Below are 20,567 nucleotides of genomic sequence, written 5' to 3' on the forward strand. Positions count from 1 at the left end.
AATAATAATTGTAAGAAAGGACGGTGGAAGAGAAGCATCCGACAGAAAAACAGTAGGTAGCGAGAAAAATCTGGAGGGCAAATAGCAAATAAAAATACCACTTGTGGGTATATCTGCATGTCTCAGACGGGTCTGCAACAGTAAGTAGGAATGCTGCACACCAAAATAAAGTAAAGATACTTGCAATCAACAGTGCGCCTGGTTCAGAGGAACCTGTTTAAAATCCTAAACTCGAGTAAGAATAGATGAAGCGGATTTTCCAAAAGATTTATTGTGTCAGAACAGCACGACGTTTCAACCTTCGAAGAGGTCTTTTTCAAGTGACTGGCATGCCATTCACTTGAAAAAGGCCTCTTAAAAGGTTGAAACGTCGTGCTGTTCTGCCACAATAAATCTTTTGGAAAATCCGCAGTGCCTTGGATCATCTATTCTTACTCAGACGGGTCTGCAACGGTCTTTGCCTATTATCGCTTAGCATACAATGCAGTCAGGGATTCTGGGTAATGACATACAAATGAGCACTCACATTGCATCACTTTTTGCTTCTTGTGTAGGGCAAATAGAGATATATACAAACATAATTCTATGATGTCACCAGTGTGTGACACAAACGTACCTCCTGAATTTGTTCTGTTGACAGCTTCTACTGGTGTCTGTGTAAGCAGCTCTGGTCTGTGAGAGGCAACAGTGAAACAATGAAAGAAAATACAGGTGCTGAGGAATACAGTACCAAGAATAATTTAGAGTAATGTCAAAGCTTCCCGGCCCCATGTTATTTCCATGCTGTCTAATTACTTCAAAGCTGAAGTAGCAAGTCCCTCATATTGCTGAAAGAAGAGTGATAAATAAATGATTACCTAAAGAGGTAAAGAACAAAGGCCACATTGCCAAGAACATTCAAAACATTGGCACTCTATAAAAACACAGCGATCAATCCAAGAGCGAAGACGCATAGCGCCCTCATGTAGTAAAAATACAACATACAATCACAGAAAAAGAAAGCATCACAAGAACATTCACATACTAAACATTTTGAATACATAAACCAGACAAAGGGGCTGAATATTGGAAGTTGGGTTTCCCTTTAAATTGGAGATGTAAAAAGGTTTCACATCAGACCACATGCATACATAAGCACATGGTATGAAATATTTATTTCAAATGGCCTGTTAGGCTAATGTTTAATTTAGTCTCCCAAATTGGTTAAAGCCCTACCAGCCAGTAACCCTTATGTGAGTTCTATATTGCAGACTGCACTGCTAAACGGGTACAAGTAGTAGAACTAGAATATGTACTAAAATCCTAAATAAAATGTCTTACATTTCACCAGTTTAGCAGAAAATATACTTTCAAGGTTAAAACTAATGCCCCTTATTGGGGCCTCAACATCAATTTATTGAGAGACGAAAATCAAGATCCATACACAGGTACACAGACGTATAAATAGACTGGCACACACATACAAGAGAGACATACATAGACTCTCTCCCTTCCGCCCCCTCATTCTTTCTATTCTACTCCTCCTCACTCCACCTTCATAATACAGAAAGCCTGGTAACATACAAAAAAAGTTAAAGGACTTCTCTTAAGAAAGCAGGAATGGTCCCACTCACTTTTTAATCACAAATTTGATCTTGTTGCCGACTTGGATGATCTTCTCCAGTCTGGGGATCCCATACCAGGACGGGCTCCGAAAGGGGATGTTATCCGGCAACCCCTCCACGTACATATCGTTGGGGCTCGCCTCAAATTTCTGGTATGGAACAGCCATGGGCTCGGTTTTTCCCAAAGCCTCAGCTGCAGGAGGATACAGCAAAGCTCAATAAAGCAACCTGCTTGAAGTGGTTATCCCTAAACATGAAGAGTGTACTACTGCTCTACAATAGTAAGGAGGTTTTGTTCGTCAAAAATAGTCACAGAAATATATACAGGAGCAGACTCTTTCATGATGCAAAATAATATTATGTAATAATTCCTTCAGTTTTTATCCTTGTCTTAAGGTAAATATGGCTTACAAACGTTGCTGTGACCCACACCATTTTTATTACAGAATGATATGTTGGGCCATGAAATTCCATGTGTAAATGCCATGTAGGCACAGTGGGCAATGGCACAGCTCAGATCTGTAAAATATGGAATGCAAATCTCTAAATAACAGAAACGATAAAATAATTGAAATTAGCTTAAAAAGCACTTACCAAACTTTTTAGAAAACAGCTGATCAACAATTTTTCTTAATTTTGATATTCTGGCATACCACTCTTCTTTAACTAGAACAAAAGAGCCAACAGGAGAAAAAAAAATCATCTTTAGTTCCTGTAATTAGATTGGACATTCAGTGAAAAATGTTCAGAAAAGGCAAATAAAACGTAATTAGATGCTTTGTCAAATATTAGTTCATACAAGATACTGTTGCAAGTTATCATGCAGTCAAATAAAAACTACCCACACATTAAAATAAAGATTATAGCAGTAGTTCATGCTCGTTTCCCTCATAACTAAAGTGACATGGGGAGTATAGCATTACAAACAGATTGGGAATAGAGCATGAACAATAAATAGCACATGCCTCCATCTGACCCTCACTGCTTGCCTCATGAACTTAACTCTGGCACAATCATAGCTTAGGCCAGGGGTCCGCAAAGTCTCCCTCATGCGTCCCCGTCTCTTCTCTCCTCTGGTTGGCGCCCACTCCCCCGCACGGCTCTGGCGTCAAATGACGCTGGTTGCCATTATTTTAAATGTCTTCGGGGAAGCGCGGGGCCTTTAACAGCCGTGCCCCCCTGGCCTAGGCTGCTCTAAACAGCAATATGAACAGAGCAAATAGAACGTAAACTGTTCCATTGCCCTTTTCAACATTATCATCTAATTCTATGTTGAAAAGAATTATGGAGACAGTAGCCTAAATATCTCATTACTCCAACTCTAGTCACATATGCTTGTCTACCTCTAAAGGAGGAACAATGAAATTAAGGATTTGCTGCTTTCCTAAGCCTGCTCCAATATTTCCTTACCTACTGTAACAATGTAATTATAACTTTTTATGCTACGGTTTTCGTCCTCCAACCCTACTGTACTGCGCTACGGAATATGTCGGTGCGTTATAAATAAAATGATAATAATGTGTGTAAAATAAAGAAACATGAAGCTTAAGAACTAATTTTTCGCGCCCAGTAAGTTACATTGCGTGCATCAGGGTTGAAATGAGCATCCTCCGGCTACTGAACATAGACCATGAATAATTATGCAGAGTGCATTTGTACGCCTCCAGTCACCCATGGGACCTTCTCGGAATGGACTCAATATTAATCATAAACATAATCTGCTTTGTGTAGCACCCGTCCCAGATGTCAGAGGAGTTACGAGTTCCAGGCCAATATCCTGATTAAGTGGATAATATTGGCAATGCTCAATGTCTGCGCTTATATGCATTGCATCAACATGTGATGAAGAGAAGCCTGCACTTCCAAAAGCATATGCACAGGAAAATCTTGTATGATTGGTATATCAGTCCATTAAAAGATATCGCAATCTGCAAAGTATCTAACCCCGTGAGGAAAACATACAAACAAAATATTAAAGTTAGGCTACCTCCTGGGTTAGGTTTCTCAATCTGCACGGTTTCTTTCGCCGAATTCAAAAGCTCGTGTCTAGGGGGAAACAAAGTGACATTCAACACCAAGACTGGCATTACTGTAAAGCTTTTACCGTTTCAAAAGAGATCTCCATTGCACACACATTTTCATATGTTGGCTAGTATGAGCAAAATAACAACAAATACATGCAATGCTTCTGTATATGTATATCATGTGAGCTGGAGACCAGCCTTCAATATCTATTATTCTATACTTTTTCTTTTTGTATTTTTTGCGTGTGCTCAGTCATATTCTCAGTTTTCTGTATAAGCAGGGATACTTTTAAGGTGTGATGGCATGTACACATTGAAGCTGCAGCAGCCATAGTGAACCACGGTGAAGAACGGATTAGCAAATATTCATATTGGTTATGAATAGCCTTTTCTCAACTTATGTGAAAAAAATACATGTATTTTATAGCAAATACAAATACCACTTGTGAGCACATTCACATGTCTCAGACAGGTCTGCAGCCCTGCTTTTCCCCACTACCTCCTAAAATACAAACTGCAGCCAAGGATTCTGTGTAATGGCATCTCAGTGCACTCCTCTTTACTTCCTGTCCATTTTAACATGGACCCCTATTCAACACAGCCTGGGTTACAGAAGTTCATAGCCAGTAAACCTCCGCACAGACGGCCGTTTCAACCATGTCGGTCTCTGTGTGAGGTTGGATACTGGCTCTGCAATATGAAGCTGGTGAGAATAACCGGACACAAAACAAGTTATGGTGGGTAAAAATAAATGTAAAAAAAGTGACAGACCCCGTCCAAGTACAGTGTATAGCAAATAAAAATGCCACATGTCGGTGCATTTGCATGTCTCAGACATGTCTGCAACCTTGCCTTTCCCCACTTCTTTAACCCTGGCTGTGCAATACAGCAGGCATAAGCTTACAGGGCTCCATGTTAAAATGGATATGAAGCAAAAGGTGACACTGTGTGCTCATTTGCATGTAATTTCCCAGACTCCCTAGCTGCAGTGGAAGCAGTTTTCCAAGAGATAATGGAAAAATACATTCTTGCAGACCTGTCTGAGACATGCCAATGTACCCGCAAGTGGCATTTTTATTTGCTGTACACTGCACGTTTGTCACTTTTTTACTCACCATAACTTAGGTATTTTATAGAAACTTTTTCTTCTCTTACTTTTTGATCACAAACCGTATCCTTTCCCGCGCTAGCAATATCCTTTCGAGGCGTGGAATTCCATAAGTGGAAGGTCTTCTGAATGGAATTCCTTCTGGCAACCCTTCCACATACAGATCTTCTGTGTTGGACTGGAAAAGGTGATAGGGTATCGATACGGAACCACTCGCATTTATGGCTTGAGCTTTAATAAAATACATAAACGGAGAACAAAAAGGTCATCTGCAGCAGAAGGTATGACTTGCATGTCTGGATAGTGTACTGGCAGCTAAAGCATTCACATGTAACAGAAACATACAAACCCTGTAAGCTCAAACCCCGACACCGCTCACCATATATTGTTATGTCAGAAGGAGTGCTACTGGGTATGTGACGATGTATAAGAATGTAACCCTCGCGTATGAGAAAAGAACAGATATGCATTTTACTATGTGACTGGTTATGTATGTCGCATTGGGGTTCTCTGTCTTTTGTTTATACATTTAAGAGAAAGAATAAAAACAAAAAGAACAAGGTGTAGCCACATGGTTAATTAAGTTAAGAGCTGCAATACATATTTTCTCTAACATTTTCTGGCTTAACTAATTTTAACCACATTTCACCAAGGGATTTAGGAAAATATATATATATTTTTTTTAAACCCCATATTAGCATATAATAAAATAAGATTGTGTTTCTTTATGCTTTTGTACGTCTATAGTACTTTGCAACATGAACTAAACATTCAGCTTTCTTTTAAAAAAACAAAACATAATTCCATCCATTACCTCGATGATATTTTGTCACGGTATAAATTATGAAAAAAAAAAAAATTTCAGTTCAATTATTTGACTATAATATCCTCCCAGAATGATTACTCCATGTTGCTTAAACTTTACAGAGTATATTTATCCCAGACATGGAAACATGGCATACCATATTTTCTCTCAAATAATTCTTCCACCTGCTTCCTTAGTTCAGTAATCCTCGCATTCCATTTCTCTGAGAAAACAAACAACAACAGGTTGGTCCCATACAGTAACCCAGGAGTGAGCAAACTTTGCTCCCAGCACCCGTCTACACTCCCCCCTGCTCACGCCCCCATCATTACCATGTCTCCGGCGCCAAATGACGCTGTGGGGTCATGTGACGCCGCGTGGTCGGAGACAAAGTGAAGTTAAAGAGGCTTCACGCGATCCCCGGCATCTAATTTAAATGCCTTGGGGAAGAGCGTGGGACCTCCAACTGCCGCGCGCCCCCCCCCCCTCCCGAAAAATCTCACGCCTCCCAGTTTGCGCACCCCTGCAGTAACCTATGAAATATTATGCGCATTAAACATAACTGGTGTAACACAAAATGCAGTTTGCATGGAATGAGGTAATAATTAAACATGTAGGTTCAATGTGTAAAATGACTTAAAAAGTAACGTACAAAATGATAACAAATGATGTTACATGGACAAGAAAGAATACTTTAATTACAGTAGTTGTCTCTTTAACCCCTTCAGTGACGTACAGGGTACATTAAAGTGCAACCCCCAATGCCCTTATGACTTACACCATACTTCTTTGGCCTTTGCTTGTTTTTTAGATGCTGTACACAATCTGCTCCCATTGGGAGCGTACCACACTGAAAGGGTGCCACATCCGACCAAGAGAGGGGGCCCGTCACATCTGGCATAAAGAGGGAGTGGGGTGGGTGGGGGAGGCCAGAACAGGAAACGGATCACTCCAAACAGTTGTAATGTGGAAGTGCCGAAGAGTCTGCGACTACGGAGGCGGCACGATCCTCTGAAACTGAAAGGGGGAAGGCAGCAAACCCCCCACCTTTCTTTGTTTTACACGGCACTGGAACCACCGGATCAGAACCGCGCAATTTGCAGTTTTATTTGATCTTCGAGAACCGCTCGAAAACGGCTGCCAAATCTCAAGCCAATAGGAAGCCAGTCATGACTTCCTCTTGGACAGCCATTTTAAAACCAGTATGTACCTAGAGGGGAGGGTAAGTTAAGTGGAGGGGGGGGGGGGGGGGTGAAGAGGTATTGCTGCTTTAATAATACAGTGACTAAAAAGGATGTCGTTGTAGGCTCACTTATGAAAAAAGTAGATAAAGAAAAATGAGCGGAGCACTGCAAAAAACGCTGGTAAGGAAGCTGGACAAAGGGAGCCGTTAGAGAGAGGGAGAGAAAAAAAAAGTTTATTGAAGGTATATCATCCCCGCAGTCAACTCTGACGTGTTCTGTACCTGTGGGTACTTTGTATGAAAAAAGCTCAACTAATGAGAACGTGTAGCTTCAGAAGCGTGGGACACCCCCTGCCCCCCCTTTTCCCAGCGCCCTTACTGTAATAACAAAAAGTTGGGATAGTTAGGGGGAATTACCGCTTTAAAAGCAATATAGAAAACTTTTTCAAATGTAATTTTACCTGCCAAAACAAACAAAAAAAAATGATATCTACAGCAGGGCCCCGCTTCTCGGTGCTTCGCTTCTCGGCGATCCGCTGATACGGCGGCACCGAGAAGGGGGCCGCCATGTTGGTTTGTAAATCGCGCATGCGCAGAATGGGCGGGTGCGCCCGGCGCGCATGCGCAGACCGCAGGTTGCGCGCGCATACCATAGGTTGCACTTGCGCAGAACGGCAAAAATGTCGGTTTGCGCATGCGCAGAAGTGAAAATCGCCGGATCCGTTTTCTGGCGATTTTCACTATACGGCGGGCCTCTGGAACGGAACCCACCGTATACCCGGGGCCCTGCTGTATATAGTTGTAAAAGTATAAAAGAAAATGCAATAGGAGTGGAAATTAATGCAAAATTCTCTCTCTCTTTGCGAGTCAGACACAAAGCAGCTACAAGCACATGCGCCTGCTTCCTTGGTAACATCCACTGTCTCTTTCCCCTTCTACATTCGTGTTGCAGACCTGTCTGGCACTGCTATGCCTCCTGCTATTAGCTGGTATATTACAGTACATTAAGTGACCAACATTATTCCAGAATCATTGATTTCACCACCACTCAGGAGTGTTTTGAGTCTGCAATGTACGTGCACGCACACACACACACGACTTACCAAAATTGAACTCGCGGGTTTTTCTCTTGCATTGAGCCGATTGATCATTTACAACTTCTGTGCTTTTTTGCCTTTTATTAGGCGGGAAATACTCATCATCTTAGAAAGAAAATTGAACAAGAAAGGGTTCAGCAATCAGCACAAACATTTATATAGTTATTACATGTAGCGAACAAACAAATGCTTATGCGGTTGAAAATATAGTACTGTGATCAGCCCATTACAGTGGTAACATCGCATTAATATGCATTCAATTTAATTAGTTATTGAGCTGTTAACTGTACATGAACAGCCTTTTCGGACTATAATCGAGTAGCTGGCAGGTAAAATAATAAATAATTGAAACATGCCAATTATGCACTTAAAACAATTTAAGCTGGTTAGAAGAGCGCAGCTTTGCTTCATAATTTAGGAGTAGTAGTTTCAGCTCCCCATTAAATAAGTACACAGTGGTACAGTCCTATTCACGTGATCAATATCCTATATTTAATTAACATGTTACTCTACTGAATCCGGATAACTATAGATTGTCCGATCAATCCTCAATTTATTGGGACATAAAAACGGCCATTTTTATGCACACATTTGAGATTTTCCATATTTTAAGACAATCCTGCAGTAAATTATTAGGGTCATCTTCACACCCCTGAAAAGATTGGGAAACACCACAACTTCCATTTATGCTGAAGATTTTATAATTACTAATAATTGTTAAAGGTGTTAAAACCAAATCACATCATCAAGATATGTGGGAAAACTTGCTTATTGTGCTATTTCCTCTGTATCTACACACCTGTGTGTGTGTTCAAATAGAAACCTCAAGCTCTGTTATGAGTTAAATCACCCGAAGGGAGTACATGCCCGATTGGATGCCTTAAAACCCATAACGAAGCTTGATGAATAACCCGAGAGTAAGTCTAGCTCTTGCCATTTAACCTTTCTACCCAATTCAACAGAGGGCTCTTGGAATAATTTCACTAAACTATTTACTGCAGTAATACCCACGTTCTGTACCTTATTAAACCATCTTCTGCCAACATTGCTGATCAATGCTATTCCATCCCACTCCCCTGGCAACAAGTGGTTATTAAAATGCTGATGAAATTGGACAAGCTACAAGTGTCAGAATAACCGTTCAATAAACCAACCTTCTATGGTGACCTCAACTTCAGGGTCGTCACTTGTTTCAGACGGTGCTTGCTGAGTCGAATCTTCGAAAAAACAAACATTAATAGTCAAAGTACTCAGGGATGTGTCACTATGTGTATAATTTGTAATGCTTGCTTCGTACCTCAAGGTATCAAACAGGTTTTTAAATTTAGTGCAAAATTTACATCAAATGTTACTGAACATAATATATATGAGACACAGGGGCAGGGTATTGCAAAAGGGCGAGAGACAGCAGTTTTGGAGATGTGGTATAACAGAACTGGAACCAGCAAACTCGAAATGCAAAAATATAAAGGTGCTGCATCATAATCTTGATAAAGGTCCCATTGGGGACTGAAGCGCTCATCCTAGATAGATATACATACATTCATACATACATACACACATACATAGTATCTGGTAATACATTTTGCAGAGTTCCTAACAGGCTCCCCACCACTCAAAATAAACTTGGCACTACTTTTTGGATGACAGTTTAGATTTGTTCAAGAGTGTACATCTATCCTGCACCCTCACTTTATTATAAGACTCCTGGACAAGTTCCCCATCACAGCCCTTCTGCTGATAGGAGCTCTGCAAAATGTATTACCAGATATGGCTGTTCGAACAAAAATGACCAAAGTTCTGAACAAGCACTGGAATATTTTACTTTGCGATCCACATTTGGGTAGTCATCTCACTAAATCAGCCCCCGTTATAGGCAATACATATTAAGAGTACAATTGCACCCATTAACAACTTAGTGAGGTTGGGGGATCAGAGGTGACTAGAGTGGGCGACTCAAATGGGAACAACAAGTGTGGTAGAACAAGTTGTATTATGCGCAAACATATTATTCCTCAAGATTCATTTACCTCTTTCTCCAAGGGGACCATATATCCAATTAGGCGCTCAATCAATTGTTTAACTTCATATGTACTTTATGCTTTATCCTGCTCTAGCAAGGTTCAGTATATAGGGAGGACCAAGCGGTCCCTCTGTGTGAGTATCCGGACGTTCCTCCTTCTCCTTCCGTGCACACCAAAACTGGAACAACCTACCAGAGACTCTCATATCCACCACCAGCTTAAGTTCTTTCAAATCTAAGGCTGTCTCACACTTTAATCTGGTCTGTAACTGTTTCATACGCTCATAATATATATTTTCTTTAACTGTGCATGCAATGTCTTGTATATAATGTATACCTTGTTCATTTATGTAACTGTATTTGTAACCATGTATTATTTTGTTTTACTCTGTGCCCAGGACATACTTGAAAACGAGAGGTAACTCTCAATGTATTACTTCCTGGTAAAATATTTTATAAATAAAAATAAATAATAAATAAAATCCTTGAACATAGAAGGGCGATTCTTAAAGGTATCCTCACAGGGTTCCTGGCCCTTTTCTTCCTGTCATTCTGGAGACCCTGCCAGTCTTCGTATTATAGGACTGGCATCTAAACTAAGAGGGGATAGGTTTAACTCCTCTGTATCCGTGGATGCTTTTGGATTTATAACATGGGTACTCTGTCACCATCTGGCCTAAATGAATACATAAACACCAGCAGTCTGGTATAGGTCTCTGGAGAGGGGGTTTATTCCTCTCGTGTTGATCCTGCTCCCTGAGCTCATCTCTAATTATAGCACCAAATTATAGGTATGTACTCTCCATGGTATATATCATAATGGTTCCCCTGCTTTCTAATATACAGCTAAACCCAGTTATAGCGCGGTCCTCGGGGGCCACCCGATCCGACCGTGCTAGAACCGGGGTTGCGCTAATTTAAAAAAAAATGGCCGCCGCGCGCCTGGTCGGGAGGGAGTGAGGAGGGAAGGAAGGAAGGTGGCCGGAAGCCCTACATGTCCCTTAGCAACGGCAGTCCAGCCGCAACCTGCTCCTTCCCTCCCACCACCAGCATCCATTTCCTCCCCCCCAGGCCCCCACACCTACCGGCCCTCCGTGGCATAGCCCACGCGGCCCTCCGAGTCCCAGCCTGCTCCTCACTCACCCCCCCCCTCCTCCCGACACCTCCTCCTCTCGACACCCCCCCCCCCTCCTCCTGATGCCAGCTCCGCTCCGATCTCAGCAGCCGACACCAAAGGTAGGGAGGGGGAGTGGGAGGTGTGGTGCAGTGTGCTGTGAGAGTGTGCTGTGTGAGCTGTGAGTGCTGTGAGAGCTGTGAGAGCTGTGTGTGCTGTGTGCTGTGAGAGCGGTGTGCTGTGAGAGCGGTGTGCTGTGAGAGCGGTGTGCTGTGAGAGCTGTGTGCTGTGAGAGCTGTGTGCTGTGAGAGCTGTGTGCGTGTGCTGTGATTATCTCTTGCAGTCTTCCTTTTGTCTCCCTCCATTTGTACTGGACACACACACCCCTTTCTATCCTGATCATCCTCTTTCTGGGTTCTCTTTGCCTTGCAAAACTAGGATAATTCAGGTACAACCCCATCCCCCCAGATTTATCTAATAAAAAAGGTGTTTTCTACTAGAATTTTATATTTTCTATAATAAATGTGGTGATATTTTTAGCATCATTTCTGTTGAGACACTAATAAATAAATACTGCTATCTCACATACTGCCATGCTATCCCCCTCTTTTTTCACCAACACCAACCTCACAGCAAGTCTACTTCCATATCATTTGCTCTACTGAGCTACTCTGTGTGCCTAAGATGCCAGCAGCACTCTCATTGGTTAGATAAGGACCTTGTTCATGAAAGGTATATAACTCAGTGCTGTACACGGGCTTACTGAATATGATTGAGCTTTGTGCATCCTAACTTAACCGTGTGGGTGCCCCAAGAAGTACTCACAACGTCATGGGGTGTTGTGGCATTCATGGGGTGCCATTATGTAGTGGCCAAGTTATGCCCACAGAGGGTTCGTTTTCTAGGGGAGATTGCTCCATGGGAATGCAGAACACCTTCTGCACCCGTTTCTTGGTTATGCAGTCGTGTGACCACGCTTTGCTGGAGGGGGCATCCACGCGGGTGCTGTGGCCCCTCCAGCACCCAAAGTGTTAATGCTTTGCCAATTTGTTCAGCAGAATTATCCTCTCTTTAAATCAAGAACAGAATCACTCCTTTTAAATAGCACTTGAGCATTACCTGACAATAGAATACCTCACCTTATATAAGGAATGTTCTGGACTCTGGAGGATCAGTAAATTTTCTAGGAGTAAAAACGATATAAATCTAATACCCCGACACCCCCCCCCCCTCCTCCTGATGCCAGCTCCACTCCGATCTCAGCAGCCGACACCAAAGGTAGGGAGGGGGAGTGGGAGGTGTGGTGTAGTGTGCTGTGAGTGCTGTGTGCTGTGAGAGTGTGCTGTGAGAGCTGTGTGCTGTGAGAGCTGTGTGCTGTGAGTGCTGTGTGCTGTGAGTGCTGTGTGCTGTGAGTGCTGTGTAAGTGTGCTGTGTGCTGTGAGAGCTGTGCAGTGAGTGCTGTGTGCTGTGAGTGTGCTGTGAGAGCTGTGTGCTGTGAGAGCTGTGTGCTGTGAGAGTGTGCGAGTGTGCTGTGAGTGCTGTGTAAGTGTGCTGTGAGAGCTGTGTGCTGTGAGAGCTGAGTGCTGTGAGAGCTGTGTGCTGTGAGAGCTGTGTGCTGTGAGTGCTGTGTGCTGTGAGAGCTGAGTGCTGTGAGAGCTGAGTGCTGTGAGAGCTGAGTGCTGTGAGAGCTGAGTGCTGTGAGAGCTGAGTGCTGTGAGAGCTGTGTGCTGTGAGAGTGTGCTGTGAGAGCTGAGTGCTGTGAGAGTGTGCTGTGAGAGCTGAGTGCTGTGAGTGCTGTGAGTGCTGTGTGTGCTGTGAGTGCTGCGAGAGTGTGCTGTGAGTGCTGTGTGCTGTGAGAGCTGAGTGCTGTGAGTGCTGTGTGCTGTGAGTGGTGTGTGCTGTGAGAGCTGAGTGCTGTGAGAGCTGTGTGCTGTGAGAGCTGAGTACTGTGAGAGCTGAGTGCTGTGAGAGCTGAGTGCTGTGTGAGCTGTGTGAGCTGTGTGAGCTGTGTGAGCTGTGTGCAGTGAGTGCTGTGTGCAGTGAGTGCTGTGTGCAGTGAGTGCTGTGTGCAGTGAGTGCTGTGTGCAGTGAGTGCTGTGTGCAGTGAGTGCTGTGTGAACTGTGTGCTGTGAGTGTGCGCTGTGAATGCTGTGAGAGTGTGCTGTGAATGCTGTGAGAGTGTGCAGTGAGTGCTGTGTGCAGTGATAGTGTGCTGTGAGTGCTGTGAGAGTGTGCTGTGAGTGCTGTGAGAGTGTGCTGTGAGTGCTGTGAGTGCTGTGTGCAGTGAGTGTGTGTGCAGTGAGTGTGTGTGCAGTGAGTGTGTGTGCGGTGAGTGTGTGTGCAGTGAGTGTGTGTGCAGTGAGTGTGTGTGTGTGCAGTGAGTGTGTGTGTGTGCAGTGAGTGTGTGTGTGCAGTGAGAGTGTGTGTGCAGTGAGAGTGTGTGTGCAGTGAGAGTGTGTGTGCAGTGAGAGTGTGTGTGCAGTGAGAGTGTGTGTGCAGTGAGAGTGTGTGTGCAGTGAGAGTGTGTGTGCAGTGAGAGTGTGTGTGCAGTGAGTGTGTGTGTGCAGTGAGTGTGTGTGTGCAGTGAGTGTGTGTGTGCAGTGAGTGTGTGTGCAGTGAGTGAAAATGTTTTTTGTTTTTTTTAAACGGGAGCCACGTGAAAACCGCGTTATAACCGAATTCGCGTTATAACGGGGTTCAGCTGTACATGTGTAATCACTACATTGATATAATATTGAATCTTTTTATATGTTTCCAAGTCTCATTCCAATTAATCTTATAGCTTTATTCTTCTATATGAGGGTATTTAATAGTTTCTGACATCTCTCTCTCACTCTCTGCGCCTTGTCAAGGGATAATGTAGGAATGTTGCCGTAATTAAGAGAGTTGTAAGAAGTTTCACAATAACAGCCATATTTAAAGTGGCCCCACATATTTTAATACAATAAAACTCAAAGTTGTTGGGAAATTTTACAGTGTGTTCATAACAAGGGCTACTTATCTGCAATCCATGCAAGATAATTTCGAGGTTAGTCTTATTTTTGTAATTCATTTATTTGTAATACAGTATTCAATGGCACAAAGAAGTTCCCATTTCTGTGTGCCTGTTTTCGTCTTCTCCTTAAAGTTCCATCCACAGTTGACCCAAATGAGGCAGCCGAAAAACAAAACCATTATAACATTACAAAAAAGTGATGTTCCCATTAGCAGGCCGCCAGCTCTGATAGCAAAAATTGTATACACTGCATCTCATATCTAATTGGTTATAGAAGTATTTGTCTTTGTGAGACTAACCTTCCATTTGATCCATATCTGTTCCTTCATTGGACTCCTCCCCATAACCGTATCCTTGGGACAGAAAAGAAAAACGGAAATGTTATTATCAAGATTTGTATTTTTTATTTCACGTGCTGCTATAAAGGATATATATATATATAGATATCTATATATCTCTATATCTATATCTATATCACACACATACATATACATATTTATTATTTAAGTTATGTTGGGTGAAAAGGTGACTAAAAACCCTCCACCGTATAGCATATAAAAATATTACTTGTGAGCACATTCACATGTCTTAGACAGGTCTGCAACCCTGCCTTTCACCATTATCAACTAGCATAGTGCTTCCACTGCAGCAAGGGATTCTGGGAAATTATATGCAAATGAGCACACAGTGCCACCTTTTGTCTCAAGACCACATTACATGGAAAACCCTCAAGCCAATGCATGCTGCTTTAAATACAGCTTTTAAACATAGCATGCGATGAGATGCAAAGCCAATAAACCCACTCACAGACAGACTGTTTCGAACTTGTGGGTCTCAGTGTGAGGTTGGTTGTTCTTTTTAGAGAGAAGAGGCTTTCTCCTGGCAACCCTTCCAAACAAACCATACTTGTTCAATCTTTTTCTAATTGTACTGTCATGAACTTTAACATTTAACATGCTAACTGAGGCCTGTAGAGTCTGAGATGTAATTTGCAATTTCTCTGAGCATTGCACCGTCTGACCTTGGGGTGAATTTTCTGGGACGTCCACCCCTGGGAAGATTGGCAAGTGTCTTGACTGTTTTCCACTTTTGAATAATCTTTCTCACTGTAGAATGATGGACTTTAAATTGTTTGGAAATGGCCTTATAACCCTTCCCAAACTGATGGGCAGCAACAATTGCTTCTCTAAGATCATTGCTGATGTCTTTTCTCCTTGGCATTGTGTTAACACACACCTGAATGCTCCAGACCAGCAAACTGCTAAAACTTCAGCTTTTATAGAGGTGGTCACACTTGCTGATGATCAATTAATCAAGGGCATTTGATTAGCAGCACCTGTCTGCTACTTAGCATCTTAATTCCTATGGAAGTAGTAAAGGTGTACTTAGTTTTTCACACATAGCTTCTCCTTCTCTACTTTGGCTTTATTTTTGTTAAATAAATCATGACAGTGTAATATGTCATGTGTTGTTGTTCATCTGAGGTTTATGTCGTGATATGTAAAACCATGGAATTCAAAGAGGGTGTACTTTCTTTTTCACATGACTGTATAATTAAAAAAAAAAAAGCGAATAGACACAGACCGCAAGTTGTTTGTTGCCAGGATTTATTATATGTACCAGGACACAGGTTATCAAAAAAGATAACGTACTGGTGGCTTACTTTGTGCCTTGATGTGCCGCTCTGACCACTTTAAGTGGTCCAACCCAATGAAAGTATATCTGGGCATAGAAAGTACACCTGCTGTATGTAGGGTACTGCTATTCTAAGTACGACATGATAACTTGTGGAATGCCAGTTTCAACACTTCAAAAGGCACCTCTGTATAGTTTGTCGGGTTTTTAATAACTATTTTTTCAACTCTTGGTGTTGCATAAGACACATTGAGCAAAGGGTCCGATTAACAAAAGGAACTTATATAGTTTTGTGTATCAAAGACCTTAAAATAAAAACTATACACCTCATTCAGTTGCTTATTTATAATAACATATATATAAATATATATATATAAATATATATACACACACATACATATCATGCTGTATATTAGTTAGAAAAACAATGGTGGGGTTATATATGGAACAGTTGACGTGATAGGCAGAGAGTCATTGTCAAGATGTCATTGTGGTGGGAACATTGTCGGGCTATGGGTTTAGGTGCATTGAGAGCTTGCTTGGTTAGTGAGCCAGGGTTGGGGTCAGATCTCTGGATTTGGTCTGGTCGTGGCATGGTAATAGGTCTGACAATGTGGACAGTGCAGGCATTGGATCGGTGAGGTGGGTGACTTTAAGAAGGTTTAGGAAGTGGTGAGGGTAGGGGAGATCATGGGAGGGTGGAGAAGTTAGTTACTTGCAAGGTTTCAAATGCTGGCGTTACGTGGTATATCTTCTTGCTATCCTTTGTTCAACAGTGTTGTTGCAAATACAACATTTGGTCTTAGCAGTACTATTTCACCTTCTAGTGCTTTGAGGTGGTTGTAGTAGGATTGGGGTGCAAGTGCCAAGAGAGACAAAATCTAAAATACTTATTCAGGATGGTGTACTAATATGGTGTGCAGCATTTCTGAACATAATGCACAGCAACATGTTCATTTTTCTGTGTAACTATTTATTTCAAGTGTGTTGTTGTGTCCATGATGTGTTACAGTGGAAATACCATCAATTGGGACCAGCCTGGGTTAGGGGCTCTTCTACATCCAGACTGGGAAGCACTTATAACTGAATGACCACAGTCCTAAAGAAATGTCGATTTAAAAAGGGAATTCGCCCTCTTCTAAAAAGGGCAGCAAGACACATTTTTGACCATCAGGTACTGTGATCTCATAGATCAGTTATTAATTGGATACTGATAGTTTCCTGTCTGCTATAGTTTTAAGCTGCTGGGAAAAATCAGGGATCTTCTCCGGACAGAGATTCTGTGGTAAAACAGATGTGGTCCTGCCCCAAATGCCTGTTCAAGCAATTATAAACAAATATATTGAGAACTACTGATTGCTGCCCCTTTCCAACCCAACCCTGTAATAATTAAGTAATAATAACGCAAATAAGTACAGCTAAGCAAATAACGGACATAAGGAGTACTCTGTCAGGATCGGGGCTGTGATCCTGGAAAACACTATTTGGAAATATTGAGGTGACACGCCTGACAACGCAAACAAAATAACTTTAAAACACTGTAATTCACCTAACATCTTTTCCTTAAAGCACTGTTTTGGTTCGGTAATAAAATATATTAAGAAATATCATGGCACGGTGGTCATTATATATTAATGATATTATTGTAATCTTCAAAATATGATTCGCCAATTGTATTTAGTTTGCAAGCTGATCGTGCCAACAGAGACGTGGAAGAGAGATGGAGGGAGAAGCTGGCCATGACTACCTATGTGCCTAGAACACAGGATCAACCTTCCTCTGCTCTTGGAAACAAACAAGCCATGATGATCCCACAAGTGGATAGATCAATATGATTTTTCCCGTGCTGGGACGCTGGGGTCTGCGTAACTGAACTGCGATCATTTTAGGTCCGGGGAACCCCTGTTACCCCGAGTTACTTACCTCCCCTACCAGTATCTCATATCTGGTCTCAAGTCACGCTGGCCAATAGGAAGCCGCAAGGGATGACGTCTCTGCTTCCTATTGGACCTTTAAAAACAGCCACTTTCTGTACCCAGCTGGAGATGCTACCGACAACCCCTTTAGAGGTAAGTAACTCGGGATGCAGAGGGTCCCCGGATCTCAAATTAACATTGTTCAGCTCCGGAAACCCCCTGTTTTTCACCTAGTCAACAAAAAAACAAGTGGTACCGCCGCTTTAACATGCATGTTATCATTTGTCTGGTGCCCCAGGCACATCTGCTCTTCTTTCAAGATGTTACATATAAATGAGTACTCTCACCTGTGTGCTAGCAAAGGGAACACGATACAAGAAGAGTGCATACGAGAAGTAAATGTTTCATTCATTACGGCAAAAGGCAGGATGGAGAGGGGTGGAGACATATGGGGAGGGGAAAACTCACGATACAAAAAATAGTAGGTGAGGGCACATTCTAGTAAGAATGAGAGGGAGTTACTTATCCAAGTCCAGTGATTATGCAATGTAAGAGGAGAAAGAGAATGATAAGTATCTTAAAGAAATTGCATTCAGACACCAGAAGACAATGGTTGATGAAGAGATTTGCATCTGTAAACTACTAATTGAAACATTTTTATCAATACATTTATCGGTTTACCAGCAAACTATGTTTAGCAAACTTGCATGGTATAACAAATGATGTATTTACATTATCAATAGTTGCATTTGCCAGGTTTATTCAGATGAAAGTTATTTGGAGAATTAAATTGACCTCTGGTATATAGTTACAGCTAAAACTCAGATTTCACTAAACAGGGAATTCAGCCACAAATGTGATTTTCTCCTATTCTTCAAAAATGTATGCAGAAGAGTTAACTGGCTTTGTGTACATTCTACAGGCGAGACTATTTGCTACAAAGGTCCCTTATCTGCTATGAAAAACACAATGGATGATTAAACTTTTTATTGGACCAACAAATAATTTAAATGGCTTCCTTAAAACAATGCTTGAAGTAAATATCCTCCAACCAAAGAAACAATGCGAGAGGGGCAGTTAGGGATGTGTACAAAATAAACGTTACGGTTATGCCAAAATACAGATTTAACCCCTTGGACATGTTTTGGTTGTTGGTTCATTGTAGCCTAGGAATGATGTGCACCTTTTAGAAGAATACCGAACAACAATTTGTCTACTGACATCCAAAAAAGCAATACAATTATTTTGGCAAATCATATTGTTTACTATTAAGGACTAGACAACCGTAAACAAGGTTTGACTTTAAAATCCGTTATATTCTCTATGGTGATGATGTTTTGGGTGGCATTATACAATGATGAATGTGTTTCCATAGAGAATCTTTCCCTCAGATTTGTAATTGTTGCCTTACCCACAGAGGGCAAAACACACCATTGCTCTTTGGTATTCCAGGTTTAGGAAACAGTTACAACTAAATATACAATCTTTCTTATATACCTAAAAGGCACAATAGATAGATTCTTCTTGAAAACTGTGCCAGAGCGTTCAAAATGTACTAGCCCCATTAAGTGCCTCCTATATTTATTAAATAAAATGTTACCCCACTGTTTTATAGGGATGCTTTTAGAGGGCACCAAGAAATATTATTCGGAACATCTTTTATAAGTAAATTACACAGATTCAAAGACGAGTATTAAAATGAAAAAGGAAACAAGAATATGGTCTAATTTCAAGCCTTGGAGAGCATGGGAATAAACGTAATGGAATAAAAGAAATATCTGTTTGCACCATACACCTAATTAATTTAATTTTAATCATTTTAATTTAACATTAATCTTTTTCATTACAATATAAACATTATTCTTTTAAGCATAAACACCAACTATGGCTTGGTAGCAGGGGGATCCGACCTGGTCTAATATCCACCCTTTTGGAAAACATTTCTTTTAATTCACGGTGGTTAATCCCATTTCACTACTGATGGGATTTGCAGTATAGGGTTTGCTAATTTATTGCGGGATATTCCATCACACTGAAAGGCATAACAATTGTTGCAAGTTACCGTTTCCTGTGACTGAGGCAGTCTGCTCCAGCAAATGTGTATCCAGGATTCTATCCTTTTAAAGCTTGGTGATAGGCATTACACTGTATATATCACCAATAATGTTAAAACGTTAAATGGATTATACCCAACAAAAGAGAATATATCTTTTGTAACATAGTGAAAAGGACAAAAGAAAAAACACATCTACAAAGTTGCATTTCATACAGATTTTATTATAAATAACCTTAAAACCAACTACATTAGGTTGTGAATTTAAAAATTGCTGAGCAATGAGATTCAGCTAAAAAAAGTGACTCACAAATTTACACGGTCACAGTCTTAAATGGTGACATACATTTTAAGCGTGAAAATAAATAAAATCAACATGATTGACAAGGAACCAAATAACAGCATTCTGCAAGTTCATGGTGCTTTAAAATAAAACATGTGCCAACTACACTTTTATACTGTACACGTTTCAAAACACAAAAAGTACAAGTCTCAATAACATTATCTAAGAAGCAGAGGTAAAACAATAAAGCATAACAATTAGGAAAAACTGACCAGATCAGATCTATGAGATTGGGCATACAGAATCAAGTGTAATCTCCTGCACATGGAGTTTTTCAGCCTAACTCAGCTGTGTATGTGTAGAATAGATCATATATGCACCATAAATAATTCAGCCGGTACATTAAAATGTTGAACAATTGCAAAGTACAACTGACAGTGTAAGAAAACAAAATAAGAAACCTCTCCCACATCAAACCTAGCTGAATATGGGAAGTTGACCCACATTTAAATACTAGCTACAAGTGCAAATAACTTAAGTAAAGGCCTTTTACTGCCTAGATTGGCAATGACAAAAAGTCAAGAAGTGTGAAAACATCACTTCCCCGGGATTACTTCCATTGCAAATGAAATTTAAACAGCAGGACCAATTGTAACCACACAAATACTACTACTAGATAACAAAGCCAAAAGGAAATGTGTGATGCTTTACTTCCTGGGTTAACGCC

General features: G+C 41.3%; 1 protein-coding gene across 1 annotated transcript in view; it reads right to left on the minus strand.

The window, feature by feature from the left end:
* The window catches only part of GTF2I (general transcription factor IIi), a 68,607-nt gene that overhangs the window by 19,311 nt on the left and 28,729 nt on the right, over window positions 1-20,567 (minus strand). Inside the window, 9 exon segments of the mRNA XM_075589970.1 lie at window positions 617-672; window positions 1,614-1,797; window positions 2,199-2,270; window positions 3,592-3,650; window positions 4,784-4,967; window positions 5,699-5,764; window positions 7,828-7,926; window positions 8,976-9,038; window positions 14,253-14,306. Of these exon segments, the coding sequence (XP_075446085.1) occupies window positions 617-672; window positions 1,614-1,797; window positions 2,199-2,270; window positions 3,592-3,650; window positions 4,784-4,967; window positions 5,699-5,764; window positions 7,828-7,926; window positions 8,976-9,038; window positions 14,253-14,306 (837 nt within the window).

This window comes from Ascaphus truei, chromosome 3 (assembly GCF_040206685.1).
Source record: "Ascaphus truei isolate aAscTru1 chromosome 3, aAscTru1.hap1, whole genome shotgun sequence".
Taxonomy (NCBI): domain Eukaryota; kingdom Metazoa; phylum Chordata; class Amphibia; order Anura; family Ascaphidae; genus Ascaphus; species Ascaphus truei.